This window comes from Phyllobates terribilis, unplaced genomic scaffold (genome assembly GCF_046119375.1).
Source record: "Phyllobates terribilis strain yellow unplaced genomic scaffold, ASM4611937v1 Scaffold_8__6_contigs__length_399053987, whole genome shotgun sequence".
In the NCBI taxonomy this organism is placed as follows: Eukaryota; Metazoa; Chordata; class Amphibia; order Anura; family Dendrobatidae; genus Phyllobates; species Phyllobates terribilis.
In genome coordinates this window covers 142,273,603-142,295,192 of record NW_027362768.1, presented here as the reverse complement: position 1 = coordinate 142,295,192, position 21,590 = coordinate 142,273,603, and the positions used below count along the sequence as shown (strand labels likewise).

At 42.8% G+C, this 21,590-nt stretch overlaps 1 protein-coding gene across 3 annotated transcripts in view; it reads right to left on the bottom strand.

Annotated features, from left to right (window-relative positions):
- LOC141156879 (tenascin-R-like) overlaps nt 1–21,590 on the bottom strand; it is a 746,139-nt gene that overhangs the window by 37,676 nt on the left and 686,873 nt on the right. For all 3 annotated transcript variants that reach the window (XM_073643379.1, XM_073643380.1, XM_073643378.1), the window contains 3 exons: nt 10,877–11,007; nt 6,879–7,011; nt 1,392–1,543 (listed from right to left, as the gene is read on the bottom strand). In XM_073643379.1, coding sequence (XP_073499480.1) covers nt 1,392–1,543; nt 6,879–7,011; nt 10,877–11,007 — 416 coding nt within the window. The remainder of the gene's footprint in view (nt 1–1,391; nt 1,544–6,878; nt 7,012–10,876; nt 11,008–21,590) is intronic.

Sequence of the window (21,590 nt, the reverse complement as noted above, 5' to 3'; positions counted from 1 at the left end):
AAACTGCCAATCAGTGATGTGGGCGGGGTTATACACAGCTAAGCATTCAGAGCTGTGCTAGATCTGCAGCAGAGAAAACTTTTTATCACAACTGCAGCACCCAGTAAACTAAGTGATACATCGCTGGAATCAGGGTCTCTGCCCCAATATAATGCTGCTCTCAGATGAGGTAGCAAAACCCTGGTGACAGATTCCCTTTAAGCAATATTATTTGCCTATTGTTTGTGGGTGGTAATCAGGCACCCATTGTTATATGTCTTCGTATACTGCTTTGTTTTATTTGGGCACCATATGGAAAATCATACAGGGCCTCAATAAAACATGCTACATGGGGCAGCATCACTCTTAAAGAGTTATTCCTAACTTTGAAAGTTTTCACTTATCCACAGAATACGAGAAACTTTCTGATCAATGAAGTTCAACCACTAGGACAACACATCAATCCAGAGAATGGGGCTATAAAATGCCCTGTTACAATGGTGCGGTGGCCACTCATGTGTGCCACCACTCCATTCATTCACCATGGGTTTGCTGTACATAGCAGAGTACAGCGTTTGGTTTCTTCCTTTAGTCCCACAGAGAATGAATGGAGTGGTGGCACACATGCGCCACGGCAATGCATTTCAGAACACAGTTCTTGCATAGGTGGAGATTTTAGTGATCGGACCCCCCCACTAATTTATAAGTTATCATTGATCCATTTAATAGTTGAGAATAGCCCTATACTATGAAATTTTATTTATTTTTATTTTTTTTAAATATATGTCCCTTAAATAGAAATAGTCGTCACAAAACGACCCGATTGTTTAAATCAGGTGTTGTGTTACATGTATTTTCCAAAAATTTTGGATGCTTCAATACAAAAGAAACACTGAGTTTATTGCTGCTAATATACATGTTGATTTCCTGAAGAAACAGGAAGTTACAGTCTAAAACAGCCCCGGTGGCCAGAGTGGAAATTGCAAGTTAATGTTTACTAATTTTTATTTTTATTACAGATATCGAAAAAAAACACATTGCCAAATTAAAAAAAATGTGTTTAACACAAAAATACCTTATTTAAATAATATATAATTTTAAGGAGACACATTCCCTTTAAATGTTCTGTAATCATAGTAATGATCATGTAATCATGTAATTACAGAATCAATGGGGGTCTGGGTTTTTAGACCCCAATGATTACTAAAAAGACTCAGCTCAGGAGGTAGAAGCGCTGAACTCCTGCATGAACAGCAGTGTATGGACTCATAAATGGACCCTAGGAGGGGTTAACAGTGCCAGGCAATGAAGGTCTTCCAATATGTGAGATGTAACTCTCTCCAAAAGAACAATTGAGAATTGGTTTATTTTAATTTTACAATTTAATATTTTCTCGCCATATTCAGACTTACAATCCATCCTCCGTCATCAGTGGTCATGTCACAGAATACAGGCACACTCTGAATTTGGTCCCCATTAATGTAGATGGTATATACGCCACTCTGGGTGTCTCCATTTAGCAGATGCTGTGCACAGTCTTGCGGGTAAGCGAACACTCTTCCTCCTGAGTAGATTTAAAGGAAAGGTTACGTCTGCAATGACAGCTTCTAGGAGAAAGTGTTGTATAATTATTAGACATTTGTTGAATGTATATCATTTATTAAAAGATGGTGTGTGGGCGTACAATCACCTTGTTGTCTTTAGAAAATCACTTGGCTGATAAAGAGTCTCACTTTATGACTGCTGTAAAACTATTTAAAGAAATTGTTCTTTAATTGAAATCTCAACTGCTTTATAGAATAAAGTACTGGGAAGGGAAGAAAAATATACCAAAAGTCTCTTATGAAAATTAGATGAAGAAAAACAAGACTTTTTTTTATTGTGTTATAGCCCCTTTAAAGAGGACCTGTCACTTACTATTTGTCATTTTTTAATCTGGTGTAAATGGAGCTGTTCTCTTGAATCCGGTGTAGTTTTTCTTTTGTTTCTGTGCCCCTCCATTCCTAAGATATGGCCTTATTTTTCTTCTATGTAGAGCTAGACTTTTTATCCAACAGGGCGTAGTCTTCAAGAAAAGGGCCACTGAAGTCGTGACCACCACACCCACATGACTAAAAAGACTCAATTTATTTACAGGGAAGACGGGCCGTATCTCAGGCACAGAGAGGCGCAGGTACAAAAGGAAAACATCGCCAGATTCAGGAGAACAGCAGCGTTTACACCAGGTGAAAAATTAAATTTTTGTGGACCTCTTTAACATTTATGTATCATATCTAGCTAAAGCTGCATGCTGACATTTTCCATCAGTGTAAATATAGTCCTAAAAAAACTTCACAAATAGTTGATTGCCAGCATGGTACAATAAAATTCATTATTACAAATAACTTCACATTGATCAGCAATGGATTTTAAATTGTATTCCAATTACAGGTGTTGGCTGTGGCCAAATATATGGTGATTTTGAAAATGTTTTGATAATAGTACATATTGATTTGTACCAAAAAGAACATGAGTAGATACAGCGGGTACGGAAAGTATTCAGACCCCTTTCAATTTTTCACTCTTTGTTTCATTGCAGCCATTTGGTAAATTCTAAAAAGTTCATTTTTTTTCTCATTAAAGTACACTCTGCACCCCATCTTGACTGAAAAGAACAGGAATGTAGAAATGTTTACAAATTTATTTAAAAAGAAAAACTGAAATATCACATGGTCATAAGTATTCAGACCCTTTGCTCAGACACTCATATTTAAGTCACATGCTGTCCATTTCCCTGTGATCCTCCTTGAGATGGTTATACTCCTTCATTGGAGTCCAGCTGTGTTTAATTAAACTGATAGGACTTGATTTGGAAAGGCACACACCTGTCTATATAAGACCTCACAGCTCACAGTGCATGCCAGACCAAATGAGAATCATGAGCTCAAAGGAACTGCCCAATCAGCTTAGAGACAGAATTGTGGCAAGGCGCAGATCTGGCCAAGGTTACAAAATAATTTCTGCATTACTCAAGGTTCCTAAGAGCACAGTGGCTTCCATAATCCTTAAATGGAAGACGTTTGGGACCACCAGAAGTCTTCCTAGACTTGGCCGTTCAGCCAAACTGAGCAATCATGGGAGAAGAACCTTGGTGAGAGAGGTAAAGAAGAACCCCAAGATCACTGTGGCTGAGCTCCAGAGATGCAGTAGGGAGATGGGAGAAAGTTTCACAAAGTCAACTATCACTGCAGCCCTCCACCAGTCGGGCCTTTATGGCAGAGTGGCCCGACAGAAGCCTCTCCTCAGTGCAAGACATATGAAAGCCCGCATAGAGTTTGCTAAAAAACACATGAAGGACTCCCAGACTATGAGAAATAAGATTCTCTGGTCTGATGAGATGAAGATAGAACTTTTTGGTGATAATTCTAAGCGGTATGTGTGGAGAAAACCAGGCACTGCTCATCACCTACCCAATACAATCCCAACAGTGAAACATGGTGGTAGCAGCATCATGCTATGGGGGTGTTTTTCGGCTGCAGGGATAGGACGACTGGTTGCAATTGAAGGAAACATGAATGCAACCAAGTACAGAGATATCCTGGATGAAAACCTCTTCCAGAGTGTTCTGGACATCAGACTTGGCCAAAGGTTCACCTTCCAACAAGACAATGACCCTAAGCACACAGCTAAAATAACAAAGGAGTGGCTTCAGAACAACTCTGTGACCATTCTTGACTGGCCCAGCCAGAGCCCTGACCTAAACCCAATTGAGCATCTCTGGAGAGACCTGAAAATGGCTGTCCACCAAAGACCTGAAAATGGCTGTCCACCAACGTTCACCATCCAACCTGATGGAACTGGAGAGGATCTGCAAGGAAGAATGGCAGAGGATCCCCAAATCCAGGTGTGAAAAACTTGTGGCATCATTCCCAAGAAGACTCATGGCTGTACTAGCTCAAAAGGGTGCTTCTACTCAATACTGAGCAAAGGGTCTGAATACTTATGACCATGTGATATTTCAGTTTTTCTTTTTTAATAAATTTGCAAAAATTTCTACATTTCTGTTTTTTTTCAGTCAAGATGGGGCGCAGAGTGTACTTTAATGAGAAAAAAATTAACTTTTTAGAATTTACCAAATCGCTGCAATGAAACAAAGAGTGAAAAATTTAAAGGGGTCTGAATACTTTCCGTACACACTGTATCAGGTATTACTTTTTTAAAGTTTTTTTGGGGGATTGTTACATTGTCTACAGTGTTTTGCACTGCAGTTTAGCCCTGGTTGCAGCACTAGACACAGTTACATACTCATGGACATTGCCATGTCAGGTTCTACAGTACAGAAGCTAAGACACTTCAAGGAGCCTCAATACCCCCTTGTTCTGCTGATTGGTGGAAGGGTTGTAAATTCCCAAATCAGTCCATAAAAATATCAATTTTTCCTTCTTTAAAATAAAAAAATAAAGTGTCCATAATTTATTCCCAGCTGCAGGAGATCTGTAGACTTTTATGATTGTAATCAGATGGCATCATCAGGGGCTGCACAGTTTGGGCATGGGGCACAATGATGCTGCTGCTGGTCCGGACTGTTAATCAATCAGAAGAGCACTGCCTCACTGCTTATTACTTAGTGCACTCATGAAAAAAAGAAGATGGGACAGCCCCTTTAACTTTCCTTATATAAGTCTATCTTGGTGTAAGTGTCCAATGTTAGCTTTTTGGTTTGTTCTCCAAAATGTAAAATGCATCAAATAACCATTGTCCTACAGGATTTCTCTACTTCTGATGATGCCCCAACCCCTAGGCTTTTGTGGCGCCCCTGAGGGTTCGACCGCCACAGGAATGCTGCACTTCTTTAATGGAGTGTGGTGTTCCTCCTCTGAGGTAAGTCCGGTGCGATGGTAGTTACCTAGTTTTGCATCCAACACCACACTTCTCCACCAGAGGGAGCTAGTATGCACTAGGTGCTGCTCCCCTGGTTGCAGGGAGACTGGGGAACACAAAGTGGTAGGAACCAGTTAGTGGGTGTGGGTGGAGGAACAGTTAGTTACTGACACTTCTAATTTCATATATAATAGTATGCCATCTTTGATCTTGGTCCTTCAGTCCTTTGTTCTTTTTACGTCTTTTCTGCTGGCTCTTTCTGGTCCTGTGTGGGCCTGTCCTGTCAAGTGGTCGTACTGTGCTGTCATGAACTGTGTGTTAATGTGACTTCCCTCCGGGAGCGCAGATCCATTGGGCCTGCACCGGTAAAGGGCACAGCCCTCGTACCCCGATTTATGGGACGAGAGGGAGGTTGCAGACAAGGAATGTCTCAACCCGGCCCAGGGACCAGGATCAAGAAGGCCCGGGAGCTTTAGAGTGTGGCTCCCTAGCAAATGGGTCCCGGGGAGGATGCAGACGGAGCGGAGTACGCCACCTGTCCTCTTCTACCTGATCTATTCAGAGGGATTCCGGCTGCAAGAGGGGTACCGGCCCCCGACACCCAACCTCGTACTCTATGTCCAGGACGGGAAAGCCCGGTTAGGCCCTGAGGATCCCGCCGGGCTTGGGATGGAGAGGAATTGCCACCCGAGCCCTACACCTGAGAGGAGCTCAGAGGGAGACCCGGCCTATCTACACACGCACAGACGGGAAAGGGTAAAGTCTGTAGTGCAGGAACACTCTGGTGTAGGGATGCTACCTCACACTGGACTTCCTCGGAGGTAGTCGGACCCCCGTCCCTGGTGGCCGCAGGACTCCGCGAGGAGCAGGGAGAAGCCTTGCGCTGCTTATGAGAACTGTGAGTAAAGCCTTGGAAATTCATCCCTATGGCCTCCGGACTGTTCATTACGCGCCATACCGTGCGACGCCGCGTCCCTACTCCCGCACTACTACCCCCCCTTCATCCTGCCTTGCCTGCCCTGAGGCCGCGCTCCGCCTGTGGGGAGCAGCGAGAACTTTAGCCGCCGTGACATCGGGCCTCAGCGGACTGTAGCGACGCTGGTGGCTCATCACCAGACACCACAGGTGGCGTAGTCGACAATTACCACTCAACCCGGAAAGCCCTAACATCATTTTCAACGTGACGGCCCTGGGCACGGAACGGGTCGAGGCCACGACTGCATCCCCATCCTCAACATCTGACCCGGCTCCGAGTACTCCATCTTCCCAGGGCAGGGCTTGCGAGCGTCACACTTTACTTCTCTTGTTGCTATTGTCAGCTTGATTGATAAGGTCAAAGTGCTGGAGGCAAAGTTCTTCTCCTCAACATCAAGCTGATGTCACTAGTGATGTTCCAATCACCAAGAAAACAGGAGCAAGAAATGGTCGTGACATTGTCCTACAAGTTTTGCACTTCTTATGCCCCCAAAAAAGAAAAGTCAGTGCAATGCATCATTAGTGGGGGGAAGTCGGGAGGAGATGGACCTTCCAGAAAGTAAACTAAGGGGTGTGAATGTGAGGTAGAAGGACAAATGAAACTATGACTAATTATTTGAGATATTATTAGAGGCTAATGGCTGTCTGGAGACTCTTTTTGAAATTTAAAATTAGACAGAAAAACCCTTAACAAGGTTCTTGGGAATGACGATTAGTCAACTTAAGCACAATAAACCTGCCCTTCCAAGGAGGAACCAGATAAAACAGCCACTTGTTAGACCTGTACATCACTTCTGAATTAGATTAAGAAAGTCTATAAACAATGATCATTATAAGAGTCATAAAAAAAATAATAAACTGAAGATTTAACTAATTTAGCAGACAACAGTCACACTCCAGGAGATTTACCAATATGCTTGAAAATGACTGAAGATCTCATACATGTCATGTACTTAAGAAGAGCTCTCCGTAGGGAACGTCCGTAAGAGCAAACTTGACAGCAACATTATACAAGTATACGTTAGACAGATGATTTATCTTTTGTGCTACTAAGAAAAACCGACCTGTTGTGAACATTGTGTGAACGATAGCGCTTCGTTCTCCATCCTGAACTGACAGGATAGTGACATTGTATTCTGTGCTCTCCAAAAGACCCTCCAGGCGGATCCATGTGTCTTCTGCATCCACAATCAGTTCCTAATACAACAACAGATAAGAACTACCATACATTGGCTACATTTCATTTTTTACAAACAATCTGTATTAATTCACTTCTTAAAGGGTTATTACCAGCTTTAGAAATGATCACCTATGACTTACTGACATTCACCGAACCCGAGATACAGGGCTTTGCGCCATATGAATGAAACTGTTGTTGGACATAAATATCAACATTCCACTCATTCTCTATGGGCCCGTCGGAAATAGTTGAGTACAACCCTTGACTTTCTCCAGCAGTCCTATAGAGAACGAATGAAGCAGTGGTGCGTATGTCCACCCACCACTATATTCAGATAGGACTCTGCAGAGCCCCATTCTCAGGATCAGTGGGACTGCCAGCAGTAGGACCCCCATCAATCAGCAATCTACTCTGCAGAGCCATATTCTCGGGATCAATGGGATTACCAGTGGTAGGACCCCCATCAATCGGCAAGCTACTCTGCAGCTCCCCATTCTCGGGATCAGTGGGGATCTCACAGTAGTAGAATTCCCATCAATCAGCAAGCTACTCTGCAGATCCCCATTCTTGGGATCAGTGGGGATCACAGTGATAGGACCCTCATCAATCAGCAAGCTACTCTGCAGAGCCCCATTCTCGGGATCAGTGGGGATCATAGTGATAGGACCCTCATCAATCAGCAAGCTACTCTGCAGAGCTCCATTCTTGAGATCAGTGGGGATCACAGTGATAGGACCCTCATCAATCAGCAAGCTAGTCTGCAGAGCCCCATTCTCAGGATCAGTGGGGATCACAGTAGTAGAATCCCCATCAATCAGCAAGCTACTCTGCAGAGCCCCATTCTCAGAATCAGTGGGGATCACAGTGGTAGGACCCCCATCAATCAGCAAGCTACTCTGCCGAGCCCCATTCTCAGGATCAGTGGGACTACCAGGGGTAGGACCCCATCAATCAGCCAGCTACTCTGCAGAGCTCCATTCTTGGGATCAGTGGGGATCACAGTGATAGGACCCTCATCAATCAGCAAGCTACTCTGCAGAGCCCCATTCTCGGGATCAGTGGGGATCACAGTACTAGGACCCCCATCAATCAGCAAGCTAGTCTGCAGAGCCCCATTCTCAGGATCAGTGGGGATCACAGTAGTAGAATCCCCATCAATCAGCAAGCTACTCTGCAGAGCCCCATTCTCAGAATCAGTGGGGATCACAGTGGTAGGAGCCCCATCAATCAGCAAGCTACTCTGCCGAGCCCCATTCTCAGGATCAGTGGGACTACCAGGGGTAGGACCCCATCAATCAGCCAGCTACTCTGCAGAGCCCCATTCTCGGGATCAGTGGGGATCACAGTGGTAGGACCCCCATCAATCAGTAAGCTACTCTGCCGAGCCCCATTCTCAGGATCAGTGGGACTACCAGGGGAAGGACCCTAATCAATCAGCAAGCTACTCTGCAGAGCCACATTCTTGTAATCGGTGGGGCTACCAGCGTTAAGACTCCCACCAATCAGCTAGCTATCTCCAATCCCATGGATAGGTGATAACTTCTAAAGAAGGGAACAACCCTTTAAAGTATCTTCAAACCAATCAGAACTTAGGTTTTCTCATACATTGTTCTAAATTTCCTGCCTTAGACATACATTTATAAATTTATATTCTAAAATTCTAGCTAGGAAGCATTAAATAGTTTATTGCATGTTGTTATACAGTGGGGAAAAAAAGTATTTAGTCAGCCACCAATTGTGCAAGTTCTCCCACTTAAAAAGATGAGAGAGGCCTGTAATTGACATCATATGTAGACCTCAACTATGAGAGACAAAATGAGAAAACAAATCCTGAAAATCACATTGTCTGATTTGGAAAGAAATTTTTTTCAAATTTTGGTGGAAAATAAGGATTTGGTCAATTACAAACAAGCAAGATTTCTGGCTCTCACAGACCTGTAACTTCTAAGAGGCTCCTCTGTCCTCCACTCATTACCTGTAGTACTGGCACCTGTTTGAACTTGTTATCAGTATAAAAGACACCTGTCCGCAACCTCAAACAGTCACGCTCCAAACTCCACTATGGTGAAGACCAAAGAGCTGTCGAAGAACACCAGAAACAAAATTGTAGCCCTGCACCAGGCTGAGAAGACTGAATCTGCAATAGGCAAGCAGCTTGGTGTGAAGAAATCAACTATGGGAGCAATAATTAGAAAATGGAAGACATACAAGACCACTGATAATCTCCCTCAATCTGGGGCTCCACACAAGATCTCACCCCGTGGGGTCAAAATGATCTCAAGAACGATGAGCAAAAATCCCAGAACCACACGGAGGAACCTAGTGAATGACCTGCAGAGAGCTGGGACCAACGTTACACAGGCTACCATCAGTAACACATTACGCCGCAAGGGACCCAGATCCTGGAGTGCCAGACGTGTCCCCCTGCTTAAGCCATTACATGTCCGGGCCCATTTGAAGTTTGCTAGAGAGCATTTGGATGATCCAGAAGAGTACTGGGAGAATGTCATATGGTCAGATGAAACCAAAGTAGAACTGTTTGGTAGAAACACAACTCGTCGTGTTTGGAGGAGAAAGAATGCTGAGTTGCATCCAAAGAACACCATACCTACTGTGAAGCATGGGGGTGGCAACATCATGCTTTGGGGATGTTTCTCTGTCAAGGGACCAGGACGACTGATCCGTGTATATGAAAGAATGAATGGGGCCATGTATCATGAGATTTTGAGTGCAAACCTCCTTCCATCAGCAAGGACATTGAAGATGAAACGTGGCTGGGTCTTTCAGCATGACAATGATCCCAACCACACCGCAAGGGCAACGAAGGAGTGGCTTTGTAAGAAGCATTTCAAGGTCCTGGAGTGGCCTAGCCAGTCTCCAGATCTAAACCCTATAGAAAACCTTTGGAGGGAGTTGAAAGTCCGTGTTGACCAGCGACAGCCCCAAAACATTACTGCTCTAGAGGGGATCTGCATGGAGGAATGGGCCAACATACCAGCAACAGTGTGTGTCAACCTTGTGAAGAATTACAGAAAACGTTTGACCTCTGTCATTGACAACAATGGATATATAACAAAGTATTGAGAAGAACTTTTGTAGGTGACCAAATACTTATTTTCCACCAAAATTTGAAAAAAAAAATAGTTGAGGTCTACCTATGATGTCAATTACAGGCCTCTCTCATCTTTTTAAGTGGGAGAACGTGCACAATTGGTGGCTGACTAAATACTTTTTTTTCCCCATTGTACATTAAAGTCAATAATAAAACATTATACATATCAAAATTGATAAATGCATGACCACTCATAGTATAACCCATGGGATCGCACAAAGTCCAATGACGGGAGAGCATGTCTCCATGTAGAAGTAGGTGTAGTGCACACTGAACAATTACCACTCCATTTATTGTCTATGGGAGCAGTCGTCAATTACCACTCACAAATATGCACTATTTATGTGTTCACACAGGATCACAAGACCCCCAGCAATCTCATATTTATCATACAGGCTTGTGCACGACACAGGTCACGTAGCCAAACATCGCTCTGTGCCACTGCTACATCACAAAGTAATGCAGGTGAATAAGATTGCATTCTGACCCATAAAGTACTACAACCCCCACATGCAAGTTGCAAAAAAAATCAAACTGGTTCTGACTTTTTGCAACTTTTTGCTTCTATCTTAGGTTTAGCCTAGATGAAAGTGGAGGGCAAGGGGCCACATTTACCTATAGCAGACCTTGCCTGTGAGCGACTAAAATAAATGCAACAAGTGCAGTATATGTAAAAAAAATAGGAACTTTACTGTTATAGTATTGTAATAGGATCACTGTTCAATGACAAGATGAAAGCAGACAGGTCCATTGACCGTTTAACCACTTACCTTCCTGGACCCATTTGTAGATTTGTAAGTCAGAATGTAATTTTCAATGGGAGAAACTGGAGGCTGCCATGACACTAGAGCGCTTGTTCTGGAAACCTCGGTGGCTGTAAAGTTTGCAGGAGGATCCAAAACTGAAGTAAGAGAAAAAAATGTCAATCACTTTGTGGAGTGTGATCTAACGAGGACCTTACATATCAGTGTAAAAGAAGATGGAGAAAACAAGAATACATATCAGGAAATATAATCTATAACAAACTGTATTAAATGAAGAAAAAGTTATTTTACAGGCAATATATACAGAGTACCAAAAGTTATCCATGGACACAACAGCGTGCTATATGAACATGTTCTAACCAAAGATAAAACTTTTGTTTTTTATAATACATATAAATAAAAGTTTGTTTTCCAGGTGTTGCACCTTTTCCATCTACTGTACCCCAGGAATTGCGAAAAAGAAAAAAAAATTCTAGTGGTCAAAAGGGTTATGTTATGAGTGCAAACTGTGTATCCAGGAAAAAAGTGCATCACAGTTTAACAATCCATTATGTGAGATATTGCATGTCTGTTAGTATAAGTAAAGTTGAAATAATGCAGTAAAAGCAACACGAAAAAGTAGAGGGCATTGTTAATAGACAAAAGCTGTGAAAATAGTGAAAAATATTCCTGTTGCCATAGGGTTTATGAAAGGAGTCACCAAGCGTTTCACCCACTTGGGCTTCATCAAGGGTAATGTGACTCCTAATCATGTCCATACCTGTTGTATACCTATGATATACTTAATAAATATTTACATTGGTTGGAGGTAAAATCTGGTAAGAAAAAAATAGACAAAACAATAGAAGAAGATTGTGTATCAGTTACAATGGGGTGCATCGAATCCCTCCAGCCCTTCTCAGAGCTGCAATAAGAACTTCCGGTGAAACTTAATGAGAGCTCATCCAAGTGCAATGGAAGAAATACATTTAGAATTCTGTGTTGTGTCGTTCTCTAATATTCCAACAAATGTATGAATAAATTGCTAACTGGGTGTTACCATTATTTATTTTATTTATATTTATTTAACCATTTGGGGGAGTGTCCATGCACACAGTAAGACTGTCCAATCATTGATGACAGTGTTGTACTGTGTAAGAACGCACCCATTTGATCAATGGGTACAATTTTTTTTTTTTTTTACAGTAAAGAGTAAAAGAGGAACGGCATAATATTGAGGCGTGAAAAGAGATGGCTAGAATTGTTGTTGCATGAAGAATACAAGTATATACTATGTCAGAGATGTCAGCAGGAGTGGAGACAGGTCCTCTTCAAGTATATTGCACTGCTATATCTTTATGCTTCATTAGTTTGTGTATCGTTTTCTAGAAGTGTAAATGCTCTGTGATTTCTTCTGAACACTTTCAATAGTCTATAACTTAAAGGGGTTGTCCAAACCTAATCAACAAGTCTGCAGTCACTCTGTATGATTGCAGACTTATGAATCCCCTCAGCATACGCGGTGTGCACTATGGGGATTCTCCGGCTTCTGAGTCACAACCGGAGGGTATGTATGAGTTATACATACTCCCGACCAGAGCCCGACTAGTCGGCGTGGCCTCGCCCCATACACTTGTATAGAGCAAGGCCATGCCCACTGGCCAGGAGTGTGTATAACGCATACATACTCTCCAGCTCCGGCTCAGAAACCGGCGAATCCCCGCAGCGCACAGTGCTTGTTCTGGAGGGATTCATAAGTCTGTAGTCACACAGAGTGACTGCAGACATCAATTTGGACCAGGCAACCCAATTAAACTAAAATAGAAAAATCCCATACAAAAATCCCTGTTAGGTGGGATCTACTGTTTGGGAACCCCCATAAGACAACCAGAGGGAAGAGCAAAAAGCAATTGCCAACTATGATCCATCCAACATGAATTTAGTGATCTACCGCCAAAAGCTATGAAATGAAATGAAACTCATGAATGGCGCTGCCATTGCTTGGTATCTGTCCACTGCTCCCGACATCCACTGTCAGTGTACTGCAAAGTCGGGAGGATTTGTTTTGCGCTAATCCTATTTCAGACTCAACAGGTGCTGGCTGTTTTAAGCAGCAGCACCCTCCCATAATTGCTGCAATTGGACATAGCTCTAACTGCAGCAGTTAAACCCCTTGTACACCATGTTGAACAGCAAACAATGCACCTATGTGGTTAGATGGCAGAGGGGAGAGGGGGCCTCCATGGTGCGTTCATAGGAACCTAATGGGTTATTTAATTGCAGCCTTGGGCACATTGTAGACCTTTGTTTTGGGCCCACCCTAATAGATGATGCCTGCCCTCCTCCCTGTAAGGTCCCCATTTACAGCATGTGCATCATGGTGCTATAAAATTATTAACAAGATCTGCAGACAGAAACAAATTATTTTTGGCCATAAATTGGTAGGCTAATTTTTAGACAAGTGATATACAAATAATTTTTGTTATTTTTCAGAATATGTAATCCAGAAATACAATGCAAATCCCAAAGAGTAGATTTGCTTTCTGTCTAAAACACAAAAAAAAAACGTTTTCCGGGCCATTAAGACTGTCCAATCTTATCCGCAGTCATTTGACGCCATTAGTCTCAATGCCACTCTACCCTGGAATAACACAATCACAGCGTGGTCCTGATGTATTTATGCAGAATATATGTCATTTTGCTGTCAATCATGGCAAAACAGGGTAGTTTAAGTGTCGCTTATCATCAGTCCATCGATATATATTGTCAATTTTTCATCTGGTAGGTGTCAGAAACCTGGCAGGAGTCAGCAGAGAGCATTAAATATTTTCTTCTGCATTTACAATATTTTTTATCCTCTGGCCGGAGCTCAGCAAACTTTTCTGGCTATTTCTAGGAGCTTCATCCTGATTAACGTCCATCCTTATTTTTCACCTGACATTACTTGAAAAATTGCCATCATCACGTTGAATAAAGCCCTCGATAATTGCCCAATTTATCGTTTTCTTTTTGCCCCATTGAAAAGGAATGATGAGATAGGAGCCTATTTCTTAACTGCCTTATTGCCGGCGCAATGAAAAGCAATGTGCTACGGTACATTGAATGGATTAGCATAGCATTAATAGTGTGTATCTCAGCAGTGACTCGCAGATTTCTCAGAGGTGTCTTTCCCACATATAGGAGATAGATTCGGTGCAGCAGAACTTCCTTGGTCCATTACAGGGTATTATGAATTCTGACAGGTCTACAATTCCCCTGATTACTGAAATCCCTGCATTATTCAGGAGTGAAGCTGAACTCTTCTCTCTGCTCTCTGGATTTGACTATTGAGGATTTCTGTTCTTTCACCACTTTGACTTTTTCCAGCCTCGAATGTTGAACCCCTATTGTAAAACTGTGAGCAGGTCAGACAGATACAGAGAAAGTGCAGTACTTAGCTGATGTTATCTACGATCCTCAAAGACCCAACATGTTGTCTAATAACTGCTTAAAGTGCAATTTGCATAAGGCCAAGTTCAGATGGCCGTATTAAAAATTTGGTTAGTAATAGCTGCAAATTGCGGACGTGACTGTCTCCGTGTGCAGCTCCGTGGGCTCGTCCATATTGCAGATGGCTGCCGGAGCTGCCTTTCATTGCCTGCATCATTCTGGTGGATCAAAGTAGTGCATTCTGCATTTTTTTCCGCATGGGTAGTTGGCCATGTGTACTGGCACACCGTCTATACTGGGTCCGCGTGCAACTCCGAAGGCTTGTCCGTATTGTAGATGGCTGCCGGAGCAGCCTTTCATTGCCTGCATCATTCTGGTGGACCAAAGTTGTACATACTGCATTTTTTTTCCCGTGTGGGTAAATGGTAATGTGCACAGGCACACTGGATATACTGGGTCCGTGTGCAACTCCATATGCTCGTCCATATTGCAGATTGGTGCCGGAGCTGCATTTCGTTGCATGCATCATTCTGGTGGACCAAAGTTGTGCATGCTGCAATTTTTTCTTCGAGGGTAACTGGCCATGTGCACTGACACAGTGGCTATACTGGGTCCTGTGCACTCCATGTGCAGTCCATGGTGTGCACTAATAAACACTGACCAATTACAGAGTCCTTTTATATGGGCTGAAAAATTGTCAATAATGAGCATCGATCAATGAGCCCATATTGCTCGTTTTCCTGCCATACACTCTTTATCATTGTCACCAGCATAGCCACTGGCAAGGGAATGTGCCGCAAGCCAGGCATAATGTTTTGACATTTGTCATTTGATTGGTGGTTAATTATTGGGATTGAGAATTTTTGGGGGGCAATCATTGCCTTTAACGATCATTGCCCTTAAAGGGGTTGTCCAGGGTGTTAAAAAGAACGAGAAAGTGCCTAAGTTGGCATTAAAAGATAAACTCACCCATCCAACTCATATTTCAATTTTGACTTTGCTTCCATTCAGCCCAATGTTGTTAGTTATGTATGGAAATGGCTACTCTTAGTATGCACCTGTGCCCACCAGTTTTCTGTTTGGAAGTGACAGTCAGTCTTTGATATTTGTATACATAGAATCTCTGACCAGGCACGCCACACATCAGTCCGTGGCGCTTTAAATCACAGCCGGATCTTACCTACCCATATAAATGTAGGCTATGAGCCCAGGATAAGAATCGCATTAGGCTAGGTTCCCAGCAAAGAAGATCACCTTGTTGTTGGCTACTGGGCATGATGAATTTGCCAATTTATGCGCTAAGTATCTTTGTTTTTTCCTATTTTCTAGAGCAGTAATGCAATTCAAATTTGAAATATTTAATGTTTGCATACTATAGCGTTACAGAGTGCAGCTTTACTTGTTAGTTATATATGGAGATGGCTACTCTTAGTAATCACCTGTGCACACAAGTTTTCTGTTTAGAAGTGACGGTCAGTCTTTTGATATTTGTACACATGACTGGAAGAGACCTATGTTTCTCCATGGTACATTGCACACAAAGTCCAGCTCACTCCCCCACCCAGAAGGTGCACGGAGCATAAGGCAGTCAGGCATAAAGAAGAAATACAACCACTTTAAAATCTTTACATGGCTTTATTTAGCCATCCACAAATACGAAGACAGAAAAGTACAGTCACTGACACATTTTGAATTGAGTTGTGTCTCCATGGTTACAGACTACAAGCAAAGCCTGTGTAGTCAGATCCAGCTGTACTAAATTATTGTCTTCCATCTGCTCATACTGTCTGTAGGCTAGCAAGAAGAGGAGAATGGAGAAGTGGATTAACACCTGACTGCATGATCAATGTATGAACAGAATGTGTTTGCCCACTGTTAGGGCAAAATGTCTACAGTGAAACATGGTGGTCCTCTCCACACCCTCAGCATGCACAGTAATGCTATGTACATGCTAGCACTGTAGGGCTGGGTTGCTTTGGGTCCATCAGTAGACCCAACTATATGCGCCCACACTACTAGTTGTTAAAGGGATATACCAGCATATACACAGGTCATCCCATATATGCTTGAGAGAACGAGCCCAATCGCTTGGACCCTTACCTATTAGGAGAACTGGGGATATGGGTTGCAGAGATGGACTGTGATTCTGATTATCACTTTAAGGCCACGGCCCCACTATCAGTATTTGGTCAGTATTTTTTCTCAGGAGTGGGAGCCAAAACCAGGAGTGGGTGATAAATGCAAAATTGGTGACTTGTTTCTATTATAACTTTTCTCTGATTGTTCCTCACCTGGTTTTGGCTCCCACTCCTGAGAAAAAATACTGACCAAATACTGATAGTGGGGCTGTAGCCTAAAGTAGATATTCCAAGCAGAAGCGACTATCAGCCATCCTCAACAATTGCCAGAACTGGGCATCCTGCTCATACTCTTCCATCAGGTATTTTTTTCAATGGTCCATCATGATGCATGCAAACTTCTCCTAGCCATGGTCTTAGGGCTGGGGGGAACAAAATACCCTCTTTTGCCAAGTGGTTAGGCGATAAAAGCTTCTTGCTGAGAAACCACTGGAATACTCCTTTAAGAAGGTTCTATGTTCTAAGAAAACTACAAGCCTTACTAGGTCCTGAAAATCTGCAGCTGTCGGACCCTGTGGGAGATGTAGTTCCCCAATGGATGATGGGAAAGGTGATCTGAAAATGTAAAAACAAAAACTGCCTGAGTGAAAGGACTTTCTCTTTCTCTCTACAGCTTGCCCTTTTTTCCTGTGCTGCGCTTGACAGAATTTATTCCACCGCCATAAATTTTTCTGCAAAAAACAAGCCCTCACAGGGCTATGTAGATGGAAAAAAAAAAAAGTTATGGCGCTTAGAAGAAGGGGAGGAAAATTAAAGCGCCAAAATGGAAAATGATCCTTAAAGGGGTTGTCCGGCCTTGGGAGACAAATCGGCAGTCATTTTACGTGACCGCAGACTAGTGAACCCTCGCATTGTGCACAGTACACGCTGTGAGGTTTCTCCGATGCCGATACGTGACCACTAGTATGTGATTTGCATACCTTTGGTCACATGCCAACTAGATGTGCTTCCTTGCTCAATTCACTTGTAGACACGTCTAGTTGGAATGTGGCTGAAAGAATGCAAAATGGCATACTTGTGGTCACATGACCGCTCGCTCACATCGCCGACACAGGAGAATATTCACAGCACGCACTGTGCACGATGTGAGGATTCACAAGCTTGCAATCATATAGAGTGACTGCAAACTTGTCCCCAAGGCCGGACAACCTCTCTAAGCAGTTAAGGATGGCAATTCTGTAATCAGCAACCGCACCACCGAAAGGTCATAAAATTATAAATTTAGTCGCATTATGACTTTAGTCAGTGCATGCAAACTACAAATGCAAAGCTTTGCTAAATTATGGAAATTAGAATTGTATCTCACAAAGTATTAGTGCATTTAAACCAAATAATGACACCATTTAGTGGCCATTTATTCGATGATATCTTTACTACTTATCCCAGGCAAAGCCAAATCCATTTGAAATGAAAAATTATTTCATTTATTGGAAACTGCCAAAAGTGATTTCTAATCTCACATATCACTTTATGCTGTCATTTGGCACAAGATTGCAATGCACTACAGTGTTGCATGCCAGTTTTGTGGGCAGCAGGTGGCGCTCTTGAGCTTCTGCTCAGCCGCATGCTGACAGCTTTATAACAATGATGGACTCCCGCAGTCCCTCATTGCCTTTGAGGCACGCATATCTCAACAGCTTGTAAAAGCCCAGGGTTCACAGATTGTCACAGACCATCTGCAAATCACAAAAGACACTCCTGGGGCACCGGATAAAAGGGGAACTCTCTGCTACAAATGAGGTCTATTTTTAACCCCCGTCTTTACAATCTTGCAGAACCCGGATTTTTATATAAAATCCATTTAATTAACACAGGCCAAGGTCGAAATAAAACAAACAAAGGCATCAACGCCACGAAGGAAAGTGTGAACAGACGCAGACAATTGGCAGAGCTTCATAGCACAACTCCATTCCATCAGAAGGTCCCGCACCAGCAAAGCATTGTCAAAGGGTGCAGCGAAAATGAGGCCAACATGATCCATAACTGCTTTCTTCATCCATAATCTAAACATCCGTGGCAGGAAATTGATTATTTATGACTGATGGAAATATTTTCCATTGGATGCTCCAGGAAGTAATTGAAGAATGCAAATGTTTCTTATCTTTGTCAACTTTTAAAGGGAATCTGTCACCAGGTTTTTTCCATCTAATCTGAGAGCAGCATAATGTAAAGACAGAGATCCTGATTCCAGCGATGTGTCACTTACTGGGTTGCTTGCTGTAGTTTTGATAAAATCCCTGTTTTCTCTGCTACAGATCTTCCAGTTCTAGGAATGCTGTGCTCTGTAAAACCCCACCCACACCACTGATTGGCTGCTTTCTGCCTGTACACAGAAAGCTGCCAATCAGAGTTGTAGGCGGGGTTATGCAGAGCTTTAGTATTGAGAACTGCTAGATCTAAAGCAGATAAAACAGGGATTTTATCAAAACTGGAGCTAGCAGCCCAGTAAGTGATACATCACTGGAATCAGGGTCTTTGCCCGTACATCATGTTGCTCTCAGGTGGGGAAGTGAAAAATCTAGTTACAGATTTCATTTAAGAAATGTCTTCTAAAAGAAGTTAATTTTGTATGCAGCCATAACATCTTCAGACCAAAAAAATTCCCTAAAATATTTTAATTAGATACTTGTCATTCCTGGGCAGCAGTGCTCCATTATGGCAGCCATCATACTGCTGTAGCAGAGCTACTCATAGTGCCCCCATACTGACATATTAGTCACAGTGGCCCCATAACAATGGCAACCAGTTCCTTCACACAGCTACTAAAGTTGCCCATACACCTTCAATATCGGCAGCTGAAATGACACCTGTCTACATGGCTACACACTTTTTCTTGATATTCATTTTTTTCTATTTGCCCCCCACAAAGATTTTTTTCCCCAGTACAATATATGGTACATTAAATGTTTTTCAAAACTACAACTCATTCTGCAAACAATAAGTCGAACAAGACAAAGAAAAAAAAAGTTATGCCACTGAAAAAAAAGGCACAAATGAAAACAAACAAAAAACAAAAGAAAGAAACAAACCCAAGAAAAAAATCTCAAGGTCTTTAAAGGATTAAACGCCATGCTTTATGTTACACGCACGCCGCTAGGTTCAGATAGGGCGAGACGGGTTTCATGAATTCCTTGGAATCCTAGGGGAGTCGTTACTCTGGGCGACCATAGGCTGCAGCTTCTCTCAGGCACACAATAGATTCAATTGCTGACCAGACACATCTGACACGAGTCTTTTTCAACAGTTTAACAGTGGAGTTTATTCAAGTACGACAAGTACTATTTAACTCTTTGAAGAAACAGGCTTCACCACAGCACAGTCTACTACTGCAGGTACAGTAACAACAGTCTCTTCAGTAGCACAGTTCAGCACAGATTAGATCTCTTAGCAGCACACTTCTATGAATACACAACCACAGGCTTTTCCTTCACAAGGACACAATAGTACACAACATTCTTTATCCTTCATGGAGATGGAGGGGGGTGGGTTTGATGAGGGAGATGATCCCTGTGACACAATTCCTACCAGTCCTTATCTTCCTGTCTGATAATACTCTGCACTGTTAGTTCAGGGAGTTTATCTGACCTGTGTTTAGCTCCTCTCCTGATCTGAATCCTGTTCAGTTGCCTTCTGTCAGATCCAGATAACACACCACCTTTCTCTTTGGCTTCAGCCAGACTACAATAACAAGCTCCCCACAATCCCTCTGGGGCTCTGCTAAAACACTCCCTGTCTCCTGTGACTGTGTTAACCTCTCTAGTTGCTGGATGTTTCTGAAGCATAACACTTCCTATCTCCTGTGCTTGTGTTATTTGTAACAGTTGCTGGATGCTTTGGAAGCAACAGCACTACTTCTGCATGTCACACTCTTCCCTCTTTTTTGAATGTCGTCTTCGACATTTGTCTTAGTTGGTCAATCTGACCAATTCTGAGACAGTGGTGAAAGCTTAGTAACTATATACAGTACAGACCAAAAGTTTGGACACACCTTCTCATTTAAAGATTTTTCTGTATTTTCTTGACTATGAAAATTGTACATTCACACTAAAGGCATCAAAACTATAAATTAACACATGTGGCATTATATACTTAACAAAAAAAGTGTGAAACAACTGAAAATATGTCTTATATTCTAGATTCTTCAAAGTAACCACCTTTTGCTTTGATGACTGCTTTGCACACTCTTGGCATTCTCTTGATGAGCTTCAAGAGGTAGTCACCGGAAATGGTCTTCCAACAATCTTGAAAGAGTTCCCAGAGATGCTTAGCACTTGTTGGCCCTTTTGCCTTCACTCTGCGGTCCAGCGCACCCCAAACCCTCTCGATTGGGTTCAGGTCTGGTGACTGTGGAGGCCAGGTCATCTGGAATAGCACCCCATCACTCTCCTTCTTGGTCAAATAGCCCTTACACAGCCTGGAGATGTGTTTGGGGTCATGGGCCTTTTGAAAAATAAATGATGGTCCAACTAAACATAAACCGGATAGAATAGCATGCCGCTGCAAGACGCTGTGGTAGCCATGCTGGCTCAGTATGCCTTCAATTTTAAATAAATCCCCAACAGTGTCACCAGCAAAGCACCCCCACACCATCACACCTCCTCCTCCATGCTTCACGATGGGAACCAGGCATGTAGAGTCCATCCGTTCACCTTTTCTGCGTCGCACAAAGACATGGTGGTTAGAACCAAAGATCTCAAATTTGGACTCATGAGACCAAAGCACAGATTTTCACTGGTCTAATGTTCATTCCTTGTGTTCTTTAGCCCAAACAAGTCCCTTCTGCTTGTTGACTGTCCTTAGCAGTGCTTTCCTAGCAGCTATTTTACCATGAAGGCCTGCTGCACAAAGTCTCCTCTTAACAGTTGTTGAAGAGATGTGTCTGCTGCTAGAACTCTGTGTGACATTAACCTGGTCTCTAATCTGAGCTGCTGTTAACCTGCGATTTCTGAGGCTGGTGACTCGGATAAACTTATCCTCAGAAGCAGAGGTGACTCTTGGTCTTCCTTTCCTGGGGCGGTCCTCATGTGAGCCAGTTTCTTTGTAGCGCTTGATGGTTTTTGCAACTGCACTTGGGGACGCTTTCAAAGTTTTCCCAATTTTTCGGACTGACTGACCTTCATTTCTTAAAGTAATGATGGCCACTTGTTTTTCTTTACTTAGCTGCTTTTTTCTTG